At 38.1% G+C, this 17,125-nt stretch overlaps 1 protein-coding gene across 1 annotated transcript in view; it reads right to left on the minus strand.

Annotated features, from left to right (window-relative positions):
* BMPR2 (bone morphogenetic protein receptor type 2) overlaps positions 1-17,125 on the minus strand; it is a 104,740-nt gene that overhangs the window by 16,630 nt on the left and 70,985 nt on the right. The window contains exons 4-6 of the mRNA XM_086465976.1: positions 3,823-3,933; positions 3,197-3,288; positions 561-791 (exon numbers count right to left, since the gene is read on the minus strand). Coding sequence (XP_086322102.1) covers positions 561-791; positions 3,197-3,288; positions 3,823-3,933 — 434 coding nt within the window. The remainder of the gene's footprint in view (positions 1-560; positions 792-3,196; positions 3,289-3,822; positions 3,934-17,125) is intronic.

Here is a 17,125-nt window from a genome sequence, read left to right on the forward strand (position 1 = left end):
AGCAGGATAAAAAATCAACATGATTTACAGTACCACAAACTAGTTTGACAACAATATTGGATCTATTAGGTTTCATTGTAAAAAAAAACCAAAAAAACAAAAAACAAATCCACCATTTACAGCTACTGAGGTCATAAGTACCATGTGAGAACATGCTTGATCATGTAAGCATGAAAGAGATGGGCATATAACAGAGATATAATGTCTTAATACTAAGAAGTTTTAAATTTATTACATTATTTTTAAGTCAAAAAAATAACCTTCACATTTTGTCCTTGACTACTGCACAGTTGACTAAAAAAAACCTGCTCCATAACCAGAAGCCAATACTACAGCTAAGACTTTAAGACTAGATTCGGTAGCACTAACTGGGAAATCTGAAATGGTATTACAGTAAACAACACTAAGGTTCATTAAAAGTGTAATTTATATAGATTATTTTTACAGTACCATGCAAGAAGCAGCAATAAACAACACTGGCAAGTACTAAAGTACATCCTTTTTATGTGGCTATTCTTAGGAATCTAAACCAATCTGATTGATTTCTTTGAAGCACTTACATTGGGATAATATTCCATCACCAATAAATACTCCATACGGCCGTCTGCAGTGAATCTCTCATCCCCCACAATGAAGCGGGCAATGTTGTCATGTTCCATCAGCGGAATTCTGTAAATATTCCTCTCATTGACAAAGTTCTGACGGTTAGCAAAAGAAAATACTTTCACAGCAACTGGACGTTCATCTAGAGAGCCTTTATACACCGCTCCATATCGTCCCCGGCCAATCAACTGCAAAAAAGTATGAATAATTAGTTCACTAAATAATAAAGACAAACAAAATCCAAGTTTTCACTCTACAAAGACTGTACACCAACTTTTATACTGACTTGCACTATAAAAATAGTGAATACTTTGTATTGAAAACTAGAATTAGAATGCTGTCATAAAAGCTATTTTGGAGCTGGAAACCTCAGCATAGGCCAATTTAGATCTTACTAAATTGATCTACAGTCTGAATATTCAGTAAATAAATCACAAATAAACTATTCAGCAGTTTTGTATACAGAATCAATAAAATCCAAGTGTTTTGTGCTGCTAATTCTATTAAACTTTTGCCTAGCAAACACTTATAGCTTTTATGTGATCAATTTTAATTAACTGCAGAGATCACAAACATTAAGCTAAACATTTAAGGTTTAGGATAGTTTTACAAGCTGTACTTTTTAGGTTAGTAATAACAATATATGCATTTGTAGCACAAAATAGATACCAAAAGAGGTATTTAAACAGGTTTTAATAGAAAGGAATAATTAATTCCTTACTACCTGTGAATTTTTATTCTAGCCCCCACTATGTTAAACAGTCTTCACAGAACGGCCTTTCCCACTGTCTACGTTTAGCACATACCAGGGGCTAAACTATAGCAGCGATTCTACCACCTGGTGACCCCTCCCCAGTTGAGAAGGGGAATCAGGAAAAGGAGAGGAGATCCCAAGGTTGAAGCAAGGACAGATTTAACAAAATAATTAAAGAGCAAAACAAATGAAGTATAGAAAGTTATACTCACCCTACTTATACAAAGTATACAAAGCTATACTCAGCCTAGAATGTCCTGGCCCTCACAGTCCTCTGGAGCAGTAGGAGAAGGAAAGACGGAGGAGCAGGAGGAAGCCCAGCAGGAATCCCACAGGAGCTCCCCTTCCTCAGCAAACCTTCCCCCTTTATAATGCCCATGACATTATGACCTGGGCTACCCCTATAGCTCACTCAGGTCAGCTGCCCTGGCTGACTCGAAACTGGTAATGGCCTGCCTAGCATGGCTGGGCTGTGATCTGCTCTAAACCGACACATAGGAGCACCTACAGGAAGAGTCCTGGTTTCTAAAACTCAAAAAATTCTAACTACATACGAACTTAAGCATCTATTTAATTCAAATAATTTTCAGGAAGACCTAGACATGAAACCGTAAGGATTTCACGGACCCCTACCTTTTTACTTTTTAAATGTTTCCAAATAATAGAGGAACAGAAAGCAGAAGGGATTACAAAAGTAATGTTTCTAAAGATGATAAAATTGTCTAACAGGAAAGTTTTCAACAACAAAGCATTGTTTAACTGACAAGACTTTTCGTTTCTCAGTCCTTCCATGTCAGCAGATTCCAAAGCAGCAGCGAGTCACTTCAAGGTACAAACCCAGAATGTACCCACAGGGATGTGAAAAGGCAAGCACAGGTTAAGACAATTTGCTCTGCAACACCCTATGACTGTGAGTGAGGAGTCAGCTACTTAGGATTTAAGAAAGAGGACAGAAGACCCCATAGCAGATCTCTCCACCAAAGTTGCTGCTTTTTCCAAGACTGCATATCAGTATGGGTAATTTCATCTGGGGCTTTGCACACTTCTTCAACACACATCCTTACACTCTTGTAAATTCTGCCTCAAGTACTTTTTTGTTGGCATAAGGCACCCAAGCTTCTTTGCTGATTAGTCTGCTGTCACCATTAGGCTAAGACCACACTGCATGTGATTTCAAAGGGGCAAAAAGAAGAATCTCTCTGTCATTCTACTTATTTATTTCTGGCTAAAAGCCTTTAAAAATTCTGTAAGTTCTATCAAGCATACCAATTGAAAGCATAACATTTTGCAGTTTTCTGATGAGACATCTAATACCAAGTTGAGTAGAAAGTTCTGGTTGGCCTCTAGTTGCCATGGAGATAGAGTATCCCACCGTGAAGAATGACTACACATAAATGCACCACTACTAAAATATACTGCCCTATCTGCAGTAAATTCTATATTCCAAAAGTGTTACTAAAGCATTTCAAATAACTATGGTAGGATACTGTACTTACAGCCAGTAGTGCCAAGCAAAAAGATGGATCTTTTGATGCAATGCTGAAATACAGCACATTCCAATTTCCCCCATTATCTCCCAGTGTTTAGTATTTTCTTCTCAAGGCAGAACATGTTCTAGATAATATCAACAGCATTACTAACAAAACCAGGCAAAATGTAAGTGATAACCATTTTCTTTCCTTTTTTTAAATTTTAATTTCTTCTTTAAACTGTGATTTAGAAGGAAACATTAAAAGAACACTGATACATTTATTTCTGTAACTATACCTGGAAGGTGACATGACCACAAGCGTTACACTGAATAAAAATGAAGATTAAGAAACAGAGTTGAACTTTTACCTCCAACAACTTTAGATTATCCAGATCCAATGAGGGCTCTGATGCTGCTGCTTCCATCATGTTCATACTGTGCAAACCTTGTTTACGGTCTCCTGTAGAAGGGGGTAGGGAGGGAATCAGACAGTTTCTTTTTTTTTTTTTTTTTTTGGCATGCTACAAGTGAAAAAAATACAACTTACCTGGGACTTGGCAGAAATACATATTGTAGGCAAGCACATAACAAGTAAAAAGGAATCCCTTAAAATCTTCTCAGAGTCAGTAAAATCAGCAGTGAAGGTGCTGACAGCTACAAACTTAAGGCTATGTCGGGGTTGCTACACAACTATTTTGATAATTGAATGTCACTGGCAATAACTATAAAGCATGTTCACAACCCCACTTAAGCTGTGTTAAGCAGAGTATTTGTTGAAGAAAAATGGGTCCCAAAATGCCAGCTTGGAGAAATCATAAATCTCTCTGGACTGCTATGAAAGGGCTATCACCATGAAGTGTCAGAGAGTAGAAAGGGGAATATTATGTACAAACATATAACAAGGACTGGGGAGAACAGAAAATATAAGTACAGCTTCAAGAAACAGTGAAAAGAACACAAAAAGAATTAAAAAAATAGGATCTTCAAATGCTACCTGCAAGCATCCTGTATCCAAAGAACAGGGCAGCAATCAAAACAGCCAGTACAGACACAGATGCAAGGGCAATAACTATGGTCTCATCTCGATGAAAAGAATGAGAAGAATCTGAAAGAAAACAAGATGAAGACTCTTTAATTGTAAATTTGAAAGAATCGGCATTATAAAACATGTAATTGTTATTACGACAATGAGGGGGAAAAAATTGTGCTCTGGACTGTAAGACACTGCACTAAACTCTTTTTCCTCTTAAAATCTAGGGATGGCAAAAGAGCTGATCAGCTCAAACACAGCTGAGTGCACATTCATTGGCAGCTTTTCCCAATTTTCCCTTGCCACTGAAGAGAGGCACCAACGGCAGAAAGTGAATCTTTCTAGCTGGTAACAATCAGCCCAGCCATACAAGGCCAAGTTGATGCAGTCCTGCTCTGCTATTTGTGTCTTAATCCAGTTTCCTAGTATGAATCACGTTCGTGATTTTTTTTTTTTAATTATTTTTCCTAGAATGAAAATCTAAAAAAAGTTTACTAATAATGCTCCAAATGTGATGAATACTGAATGTTTTGTATTCAAATATCTGCAACATACATTAGATACTGCTCCATTTGTGCAAATATTTAAAAATACTTTGTTTTGATTTGTTTCATGTCAGCACTCAGATAATTTTTAATGTAATTCTCACTTCTCAATTCACAAAAAGATTTCTCCACAGACTGCAGCAGAGTATCACAAAACCTGAAACAACAACAAAAAACTAAACAAAATTAAATAACTAGTTTTATTGAGCCTTTTATAAAATAACATTTGGTTTTTGTTAAAATGTATCTTGCTTTTTCTTTTTTTTTTTCCTAGAGGGGGAGAGTTTTCATGAAAACATTTGTTACTGTCTTGAATGATCAGCTTAATCCTTCTCCATGTTAGACCCCAGTCTTGCTTCTTGCAGGCATATAAAAATTCAGCCACTTTAATATAAAAATTTATTTCTGCAGATATTCCTCTGATGTCAGAATCACTGGAATGTGGCACTACAAGACCTCATTTACTTTGGCTTCAAAACCAAGCTTGGGAACTACGTTTAAACCTGTCTTATATATTGCTAAAAGCACTCCTTAAAAGACTGTAATGAGACCTAACTATGCTAAAACCACAAAATACGAAATGCACCCAAGACTTAAACACCGCATAAATTTTTAGGTGAGACTGAAATACAATTTATCCCAGTCTACACTAGCTGAATAAACTGACAAATTCACTTTGCTTGAACAGCATTTAAAAGAAATTAAATGTGATTCACTTTTTCCAATTCCCAGTGTGGACAGACACAAGAGAACCAGGTAAGAAGAGAAAGCAAATTTAAAAGACAACAGCTTCCATTTTTACATAACCATAATGGCAAGAGGAAATAATAAAAAGCTGGTAAAACAGAATACCAGAGAGAGTATCAGCTGTGATAGATGTGAAAAATCACCCACCAAAAATAACATGCAGCTCCTATCTGATAAAACTTTTAAATAAGAGGGAGCTTGTGATAATCACACCACCATCAATTTTATATTCATTCCGTCAAAAGAAATACCATCACTATTGGTTTTGGCGAAATAAGTTTCACTAAGAATGTAAGCTATTGCCACAGAGCACTGTACTGTGGAATAAGAACTGTGACTTCCATTGCAAGGAGATTAAAAAGATACATGTTACAATTCTCATCTAAATTACGAATTCAAAACATATACATACATACATATATATATATATATAAAAAACCACAACATCATAAAGGAAACTGTTACATCATACAGAGCTATATGAATATTACACAAGCATAAGAAGCTGAATAACTGCTGTCAGGGAGTTCGTAATTTTGACTTTCGTATTTTTGTGAATGGAATTTACATTTTATTAGCTTATCTTTTAAAATATATATTAAATGTGGTGGTGGTTGCATCAGCTCAAGATAGTGCCTAGCACGTACTAAGAAAATGCGGGTGTTGAGGGGCTGAGCTTTTTGCTGTAATCTCAGCTGTATTTTCATTGACCACACAACTAGGGTGCAACCATTCACAACCTTCCCATTCCTAAATACACAGTAACTGTGTCCACGGCTGTTTGCCAAATGCTATCTAATGCCCAAGTTTGATTGCTCTACTTTAGTTCTTCTTACAATTGAAGGGTTAACAACATGCCTCCACCATGAGGGCCCTCCTCTACCCTGGAACAGGATTTTGCTGTTCCTCCACTCCCAGCACAGCCCAGGGCAAGGGCATCCCAAAGCAACACGGGTTATTTAGCAGCTCTGCCTGCATTGGCACACTTGCTCTTTCTCCTGTTAGAAGCTTGTGAATGGTGGCATTATGCAGACTGGAGAGCTACTAGAAAATCTACAAATAACAACGTTTTGTGCAGATCAGCAGTAGAAAAACATGCAGAGAAAAAGGATCATTGCTTTCTTGTTCCTTGAAGAGCCATCCCCTCTGGGGGCTTCTTTTCTTTAGTGAGTAGCTGTGCAGCCGCAGGTAACCTCAGAGAACTTCCTTGGCCTTCAACAGGAAAGAATGTGTTTGTTTTTTTTTTTTTTTAAGCAGAGTTGTTTCATAACACATTTTAGATTGGCTTATCTTGAACCAAGTTTTAATTCTTATAAACATTTTAAAATAACATTAACATTCTAACAGCCAAGCCAGTCCTGCAGTGTGAGTTACTGTTGTCAGGTTGTTCAGCAACATTTATAAATTTAAGAGTAAATACAAATTTCTTAATAATGGTAACTGAACATCTCAATGGAGTGGTAATGTACAGGCCAAAACAGCATGAGTGGATAAAACAGTACATGTGACAATCAGTCATCTCCCAGCAAGGACGATTGTACTATCTTCTACTTGTAAATCTACATAAAAAGAAAAGCACGAAACAAACACAATGACAAAAAGCCCAGATAGCCTCAACCCCCCCCCACACCACCCAAAAAAGTGGTATTCCTATCTGGCTTTGTGTGACTAACAACTTCTGACATTGTCAGATTATGAATCTTTCTTAAATAGAACAAAAATGATATGTCACTTATCGACCCAGTTTTAAAACCTTCCAAAGCTTAACAGGACTCTTACTAAATAATTTGTTTTTTTCAATCCACCTCTTTCTTTGGATATATTTCATCTTTAGCCTTTTACACCAGCTGCTGACTTGCCTTTAAATGCCTAGATGAGAAGTGCTAGCAAAGCCAAAACCAGACAGGACATCTCAAGGCAGTTGCAGAGGTTCACATTTCCTTTTTTATCTACTTTTAAGAAAATAATGCATATTTTATGTATACATAGACATATACGCACAAGTCATATTTCTCTTGGTATTTGGAGATTCATTTTAACTAACTCACCAAAAGGCACATCAGTGTGGGTCAATAAAAATAATTACTGACCTTTAAAAGCAAGGCACTTCTAAAATAAGAATGTGAAACACGTACACAAATTTCTTTTAATGTTTTCTTCCATGAACTTATAGTCCTCTCTAAACAACCACAACTACTTAAGATTAGGAAATTCAATATGAAAGTTTATTTGGTATTACACTCTCTATCACTAGCTCCAGGTGCATCACAGAGCACAAACAAAATTTTCTGAAGTAAGATTTTGTTGGTCTGAAACTAATCCCCATCCCCAAATCGGTGGACTCTGCTTTTAAAGTTTATTTACCTTGTCAAGACACTTGCCCTACAGCTTCAGTATTTTTTTTTGTCATGTCATAGCACGAACTGACTTTAAACACGCATAACTACTCTTCAACAATCTCATCTTAGTTTTTGGGATCATTACTAATATTTGGGTATTTCTTTAGTGACAAATACAAACTGAAAGAAAAACAAGATGTCCAACACTGGCTTCAAATTCCAGACCAGGAACACTGGTATTCAGTATTATTCCCAAACCAACATATAATATAAAAAAAAGCAATAGCATATGCTAAGCAGAGTTAGCTGCAGACTCTGGCTGGGGAGCAGCTGGTAACCAACAAGCCACTGTTCCCAGAAGCATCCTGGCCTGTCAATAAAGAGCTTCTTTTCAGGTTCCAAAAACCCAAGTACAACAGCTTCTGTGTATGGAGAGAATTTTGTCAAAGGTAAGCACAAATAATTGAGAATGTATTTTGGAGCTAACTGTGAAGGGGAATGCTTCTAGTACTTGGTTAGAAGTGAGTCATCCGGCTGAACCCAGCCCTGCATTTTGGATACTCCCTGCAGGTACTTTTACTGCATTGGGGATTTCTTTCTTCTCTCAGGCATCACTGCCACGATAGTTTCCAAACACTTATACAATATCTTTGGCAAATTAGTTTTTTAAAAATTAAGCTTCTGTATTGCCAAACATGGAGGTTGTCTACTGCTGCCTTCCTAACCTTCACCAGGAATGACACAGAATGAAGAATGCTGACAGTGCTAATGGCATCAGGAGGGATAATAGTCTTCCTTCAAATTAATATTAAAAGGTTACATTTATAGTGGAAAAGTTAATTAATGCAAAAGTATTCCAATCTGTGCCTATGCTTGAATAAAGCTTCTTTTATTTCTCTGTAAGTTAACTTTCAAAAATGAAAGCCTCTCTCATATGCTTCCTGTTTCCCTACTTTAAAATTAGCATTTATCCTATTACCAAAGAAGATTTTGAGAAATCAGAGAAAACTGAGACAAAAGCAGGTAACAGCAGCCAATGGCAAAAGAGCCTGTAAACATACAGAACTCTTCCCTGGGAGCCAAAAAGAGGATGTGCGATTCCTGTATCTTCCTTTCCCATCAGCAAATACTGTGAAACCTGCAGACAGCTATCGCCTTAGTTCTCCCCGCCCCAATGTATCTTCCCTCTGTGGCCGCTCCAGGTAAAACATCAACTAACCCACCACTACCAACATTACTGCATCAGTTCAAGCACCAAAGTCTGTGCTATGAAGGTAAAATATTCCAACCTGGTTGACAAACTGCGAGGAGCCCATGCAGAGTTTTCCCATTTCCTACCTCACATTCTTCAACAGATTGTTGCCCCTGATACTGCTACTAAAATTACAAGGTATGAAGTGAACAGAATGCGAAATGAGAAGAAAGGATAGTTTCCTCCTTATAAGCAGCTGAAAACTGTCCTGAAAACTCCTCTCTACCACTATACCAGGGGTGCTACACCACAATGGGCAAAGAGCTCCCTGGGACGCCATAGAGATCACTGTTATGATAAGGCACCTTAAGACAGCCATGAGAAAAGGCAGTGAGTGTTAGCCACGTTGAAAAACTAGGAATCCCATGGGGAAAAAATTGATTGTATAATTAAAAGCTGTATCACAACACAAACACACACAACAAGATGGCCTTAAAACTGTGCAAGCAATGACATTGTTTCCTTCCCATCTTTAAATGTTTGAACATGAAGCCTCAGGCTTTGAAAGGTCTCAATGCTATATACTTATATGGGGGAAATCATACAATACAGGACATTTGCACATAAATTTCCACCAGATCTCTATATTGCTATTAAAGCTTTTCATTCCATTTTTAGAAATCTGCCTACTCTTCATGTAAATGACTCACAGCTGTGTATCTGTCACACAGTAGTAAATAATTCTAGAAAATATATCTGTGTGTTTAAGTTTAGATAAGCATTGTATAAAAACATTTTAGAGAAGCATACAATTATTCTATATAATGAAAATCAGTTTTAAAATTAATTACCTATGTTCCTACAGAACTTCTGGTATCAATATATAAACAGCCAAGTGGTCTTAGAGCTGATAGATATCAAAATATTGATATTTATTTAAATTTCCATATCATCCAGTAAGTAGCAATGTTAGTATCCAACAAGTAAGGAAAACACCATCCTTTAACCTTCACAGGACAGCAGTTAACATCTGATTCTTCAAAATAAGTACAGCTGTATGGACTCTGATCAAAGTCAGCAAAATGACACAGGGACTCAAAGATCTGCCCATACAGATCACTTTAAAAAGAAGCAGAGTCTTCACGCCATCCTACAACTATTTCTTTGATGTGATAGATTCAATATGTTCATTGCCAATCTGTTGCAGAAGTTGTTTTTCCATTAAGGAATCTTAATGATACTGAGGATGAGATCAGAAGCATGAGGGAAATCTTACGGTTCAGTCACCAACGCAGTACAAGATAGAAGGCTGAAGTGTGGGGGCAATATGGCCTTCAGCTGCAGATTGACTGCAAATATGCTCTGCAGATTGGAAAAAAGATTTTTCAAGTATAATTAATTCTACTCGCTTTTAAAGTCACATTGCTTTTCACAGTCGCCCTGTACAACTTTCATGACAGAAATAAGATCTCGGTCCTCTGAAAAAACATACAATTAGCTATCTTTTCCAAGGGCTCACAGATCTCAATCACAATCTGTTCTGTCTACACATTTTTAGTAAAATTGGAACTACAAGTTTGGAATACCTTAAAGTTATATTCTACAGACCTTTACAAGGAACTCCTGCAGGAGCAATTGCCAGTTTTCCATTAAACCCATGCACAGCTCAGAACAATGAAAGGAAAAAACCAGCATTTCCTAAACAACTTTTGCTGTTCACCTAAGCTTTTATAGGCACATGTTTTAAAACAACTGTTATCCTAATTCTAATTTATGAGCCCGTACATTTGAAGTGAGGCTGCATCCTTCTGCAAGCACTTGACAAATTATTAATAAAATTAAAATCCATGTCCAAATCCTGTAATAAGGTAGTATAAAATCTAAACATCTGATACCTATCAATGTCACCACCTTCAATACTTAAACCAAAGTTAAGTTAAGGAACACTATTTCACATACAATTTCTGGAGGCACTTGAATGCACAATGAAGTTCACAAGAAAACTTCTATGGAAGAGGACTGAGTGCTCAGTGCTCACGCAGACGGAAAGCACAATGGGAACTATATTTTTTGTGGGAGATGTACAACGTTCTTTAACAAAATGATCCTGCCAACCGGTAACTGTAAAGCAATTTTCTTTCATAACTGAAAATGGATGTTTTCCCTGGACTTAAGAGCAAATATCTGATTTCTAATCTATTGGCTTAGATGAAGTAAAAAAAATTGCACTTAGTTCCAATCATTCTATTATTTGAAGAAAAGACTTAAACAGTCATCAATATGATTCCACTTTGCACTTATCATATTTGACTGATTTTAACTTTTCATATAAAATCTTATATACTTACTGTTATGAAGTGTCCTTTACAACGCATCTTTTAATGTTTTTCACTACACCAGGAGAGCTAAAATTTGAATTCATTTTCCACATAATCTCATTGCTATATGGAACCTGGTCTGTAAGAAAGCAGACTCTCATGACACTTGCAGTAACATCACAACCCAGCAATGATGCATCACAGATCTGCCTCTTCAGAAAATGCCTCAAAACATCATACAGCTTGGGCTGTAAAATGTATTTTCTGTAACATGCTCCAAAGGAATCTTGCTACAGCTAAAAGTCAGTAATTTGTGATGGCAGAGCTTCAGTGGGCAAACCTCTCTTCAATAGTCTGCTGTCAGAAAAATCAGTTTGGATTTGAGCTGTCAGGGCTTTGTGTGGAAGAGAAGGGCTCCCTGCCTGCCCCTGCGGCCAGGCAGTCCCAGTGGTGGAATCTCTTTCAGCGCCTCCATCCTCCCCCGGGGTACTGGCTGCCACCAAGCACCTGATCTGGAGCCAGGCTGTGGGTATTAGATTTGCCCTTTTTTGTTTGTTTTGAAAACCGAAGGCTGCACTGATACATGAAACTTAAAAATTAAGCATGTGTGGTAATTTCTTTGGCAGAGAAGGGGGTTATGCCATCCCTAACGGCTTGATGACTAGATAACAGAGAGGCGAGTTAGCAACTTGTCACGTTTGCACAGAAGTAATTCCTGAGCTGATAAAAACCAAACACAACTTCTCCTTCTGCCTTTTCTTCTGTGAGTCTGGGCATCTTCAGTGTAATCTCTAACACTACTGAATAGAGCCTTATAATCATGATGTATGTGAAATGAACAGCAACTCGAAAACAAACCTGCATTTAGATTACCTTTCTGAAGTTCCCTATATAACATTAAATACTCAGTTACTACAGAAATAAAAGAAATACCTTGCTTCTAGAGGCAAACTACATTTGAGTACATCTCAACCTTGCCTTCAAGCTTAATGGAAAGCTAATTTGGGTGCTTAACACATACTGGGGATAACTTCTATACTGAAATAAAACAGTCAGAAAAATGTTTTTTAATAAAAAGGCTGAAAAAAACCATTTACATTATCCCCTTATATTGATCTTGGGTCAATAGGACTTCCTTCTTATCAAACTAAACTGCAACACTGGCTTTAACATAATGGCACTCTTCCAGCCTCTGTAAACTTTGGAGCAAAAAATGCATGTGCTGCCACGGAAAAAAAAAATCAGTACTTCAGAAAGCTTCTTTAAAGCTATTTTAAGTTATTTTAAATCCAACAGGCTCAAAGCTAAATATTTCATGTTTGTAATGTTCCCAGGCACTAAAAACACAGCCCAAAAAGATTACATCAAACACTCAACTGCCTATTTTTATGTGGGTGAGCAAACAAACAAAACCCTCCAAAGCCCCAAATCTATTACAAAACGCAGCTTTGATCCCACGTGCCTGTATTTTTCATGTCTTTGAGAGCCCCAATGCCCAGGAACGCTGTCTACCAATTGGTCGTGCTCCCCTCGCTCTGATCAACCCATGCCCCCCGCCCCTTGCCAGCCATTTTCTCAGTGGGAAAGCTGAGCCAAGCCCAAGCAGCGTGGGGCAGCTGGGCCTGCCCAAGCAGGCACTTGCTGGGTCCACCTGGAGGAGCTCCGCAGCAGAGAGTGTCTCTGTTTGGGGCCTGCAGAGCCAGACATGGCACAGAGGCACGATGCTGCTTCGCCCGCTGCCAGCTCAGCGCTGCCCGCTCCTGCATGGGCAGGTACACAGGCGACTAATGTCCTGTCAATAAAGCTGCACACCTCTGACTGAGGTTCAGGAATATTTTTTTCCTGTCAGCCTCAGCAACAGGTGATGAAAAACGAACTGATTTAATGAACATGATTGTATGGTGTGTTTATTCCAAAATAGTTTCCCTAAACATGCAACGAAATCTGAATTATAGCACAATTTTAGGCAACTAACCTGTTCAAGCAAAAACCCAAGATCAATTCAAGGTGAGAATGAGTTCTGACAAAACCTTTCATTACACTTCTGATTTATGTCCTAGTACTTCAGATCTAATGTCCTAAATCAGCTTAATACTGTCTTCCTCATCTGTAATCCTCAAATATAGCAAATATTTTAGTACTAAAAACTTATCTCTTGCTACTTTAACTCAAGAACATTTTTCTCTACTTTCAGTACAGTGTAAATTCGTATGTAAAAGGTTTTGTAATTCAAAATTTGAAGGTATGTGCTACAGAACTGTGAGTTAAACCTGTCTGACATTTCAGAAACATTCATGATTACTAAAGACTGTGTTTGCCCAACTAATGCCAATTCAAATAAGACCCGTGGTACTCCAAAAGGTATGCACCTGCTCCAGCTCTTCCTATCATGGTTTAGAAGTACAAAGTCTAACATGAAAGTACACGTCCCATTTTCCCATTAATCCTCCCTCATACTCTCCTGCTTTTCCCAGTCATCTTCTCTACATTGCTATATAATTTCTAACTTTGACCAGATTCTCTTTTTAGGACTTCAAAAATATTTTAAAAGTCTTTTGTAACTTTAAGATAACAATAATCGCTCCACTTCTCCACTCTCTAACATCATACTGGTTGATCTTACCAAGTATTTCTCAGATCGAAATATTGTTAGAAGGAATTGAGTGACGAAGCAGAAAGCAGAAAGGTGGGGACAGCCAAAAATCCCCCTCCTATTTCACTCCAGGGTCCCTGAGGAATGCAGTGAGCAGTATCTTCTCTTCTTTTCCTCGAGACCTTAGGCACTCTCATTCAGTCTGCACCAGCGCATCTCAGTCTCTCACTCTCATTTCTCGTTCAGCTCCCATCCAGCACAGCGCCATCACTGAAGACACTGCTCTTCCTCTGCTGCAATCCCCTGTGTCCATGCCAAAGAGGGGAGGAGGTCAGCGGAGCAGCTGAACCTCTCCTGGTTCCTGCTGAAAGCCATCTCCTCCCCAGCTGAGGGGCCTTAACAAGGGCTATTTCCCTCTCCCCCTACCCTTGCTTAAATGGAGATTCAGCTGGCTTCCAGGCAGGAGGAACCTCTTTCTCAAAGACGCTTCACAGATATGAGATGCAGCTATTTGGGAACATCCTTAAGCAGAAGGAAATTAAGGACACAAAAGTCTACGGAAACCTGACAAGCCCAACAGAGCAGTCAGGAGGAGACAGGCATGACCAGCACTCAGCAGGGTGGAAGCTGAAACGGTGAGAACAGCCTGGTGATGAGAAAGGCTTTAACCACAGAAGGACCCCAGCAAGATCAATAGTCTCCACTGACACACAGCTTCTGTTTCCAAGGCATCAACTGGAGTGACCTTCTTCAAACTGCATCTTGTATGAGGGCACACAAGTGCATACATTGGATAGGTGTACATGCTTTTTTTTTGCTAAAGGAAAGAAAAATTTTCCAGAACTTGAAATACAAATGAAAGAGAAACTCAGCTTCTGTTTGTGCCTCTGATACAGAACAGCCTGGTCTTAGGTAGGTTACTTTGTTTCCTTGTGCTTTGTGTTAGCTAGTTATGTAATGTGAAAAACAGTACCTTCCCTAACTTCAAAGGTTATTCTTATTATTTTAAAATAACATGAAGATGAAAAAGGCAATAATGATAAATAATAATTCTTAGTTTGCACTTATGCAAAATCCTTCTACAGATCTAAGTACTTGATTTCAGATGAAATACAGACATTGTTTGATGTTCATTTCTTGCAGCACAAGTGCCAGCTCAAGCATCCCTTGCCTCCTACTCCCAGGTGCCTGTTCCAGCCCAGCAGTGCCCTCACAGCTGTACAACTGCGGTTATGCTGAGCAGGGAACTGGCTACGAAAGCCAATGGGGGAGACCATGGGAGGGGAGGAAGGATGATATCTAAGGCAACACCCTGCCAAAACAAATATACATCAATCGAGCACGAAGGCTGGTATCAAAGCTATCAATTTGTGTTACACCGTGGGTATATGAAAAATACAGCTGACTTCACCTGTATAACACGTTCTGTCTGCCCTACAGTAACAAAACTTGTTTCAAACCAGGAATAAATATTTCAACACAAATCTGAATAGGTCACAGGGAGACATTTCATAATCCAATGGAACTGATTTACTAACAACGTTGGAATCTGCACGATTGTTAGGTTAATTTCATAGATTGAATAAAACTTTTACATATTGAATGACACAGCTTCTGCATCTGTTCTACTTCAAACATATTTTCAGTATAATTAAAAATTTTCTTAAATCAATCCCTGAAGTTGTCACAGCCCTGAGTATTGGTTTCAGCTGTTTTAATGACACTGTACAATTAAACTGTAAGACTAAGATGCTATCTTCAAAAGACACTTATTTACACAAATACTGTAGAAATCAGAATGGGAAAAGCAGCCTTTTAGAAAACGAATACAAAGAAGGCTTCTGTCAATCTGATTTACTCAAATCCCGAGTATACCATGAAATCCTGTTAAATGAATGGCAAAAACCTCAAGTCCCATTAAACAAATAGAAATCTTTTTTTGTGAAACAACAAAATTAAACTGAACTTGAGACTGACTCCTTCCTGACAGGTGTTCCTGCTTTAACACATCACAGAACAGAAGAAGTCACAGCCAGGGTTTTCAAATTACTCTTCTAGTTCCCAACTGGACACCATCAAAGCATTTCTAGATTTCAGTAAAGACACTGTGAAACTTGCCCACTTTTAATACATACTTGTTTGGTCACCCAAAACGTAAGACACTCCCAAAACAGTAGTCTTCTGAATTTTTTTGCCCATCTTTCTCATGCTTCTCTTAAGAGAAATCAGATTCAGGAATATGCAATTCTATAAACTCCATTAAAAGTGAAAATGCACGACCAGGACAAAAAGGAGGATTTATGACTGCTAATTGAAAGGGAAGACTTCAATTAACTTTACACTTTCAGCCTGCACTATGGTTTGATAGTTGGGTTTTTTTGTTTGTTTTCCTTGCTTATCCTTCTAACAATTCGCAGGTGATCACATCAGTTAGGCCTCTGAGCAAGTACCATCCTACTATTGTTTTAGACAAGAGTTCTGTTTCCCCATCTATCCTTTCAAAAACGAAATCCAAGTGTTCTATGATTTCTGCAAGGCTTACAAAATACACTTTCTATTTTTCTTCCTAAGCTGCCCTTTGCTGCACAATTTCAAATCCAGGAAAGGTCTGTCAGGAGACCAATTCACTGCAATAATGTCGCAAGTTGTCAAGTACTTGAACATGTTTCTACCAAACAATTAAAGTATAGCTACATTACAGCTGTAAACTGATACTCAAACTTTGAAAGGCATTTGCAAGTACACATTTGTTTCTCCAGAAGAAAAAAATTGCAGCTAACAGCACCTGCCTGGTAACTATTTAATCTTATAATAATCTAGAATGAATGGAAAAGCCTGCCTTCCAATCTTGTTTCACAGGATCAGTCATAACACAGGCCAGCATCACGCCAACAGCACTTCTGGGAATAAGACACTGCTACTGATAGTAGCATTACAATGATTACAAATACATTAATGCAGTGAAGAAATTCATGTCATGCTTCTGGCATCACTGTGGCACTGAACATGCTAGGCAATGCGTCAGGTCCTGCTTAAGCAGCAACTGTAAAGGACTAAAAGTGATTATTTCAATTCTCACACAGGCTGCTAGAGAAATCTCCAAATGTACCAGTTTATGCTCACCTATCAACTTCACTTATAAGTTAGTATGTACATGTCCAGGCATAAGATGAACGTGTCTGATGAACACTTAGGTGATGTATGATCTCAGCTAATTAAATATTCAGCACTGCACTACCCCATGCTATAGGAAACTTCTGTTCCACAGAAAACATAACATGGTGACCACACAGCCAGACTCTTACTAAATGCAGACTGTGCTCACCTCCACTCCCTGCTCTGTGTAGTCTACTATGGATTATAATACTACACACTAGCTCAGTATAGGATGAAGTTCAGCAGAGTTAGGAGAAGCTATTTAGACTGGTATCTTTGGTACCTTATTTCACTTGGTCTATTATGGAACATTCCGTGAAATCGTGGATTTACAATTTATTAGTTTTCTCCATTAGCAAAATTTAATTATTATTGCC

This window comes from Leptosomus discolor, chromosome 5 (assembly GCF_034619465.1).
Source record: "Leptosomus discolor isolate bLepDis1 chromosome 5, bLepDis1.hap2, whole genome shotgun sequence".
Lineage (NCBI taxonomy): Eukaryota > Metazoa > Chordata > Aves > Leptosomiformes > Leptosomidae > Leptosomus > Leptosomus discolor.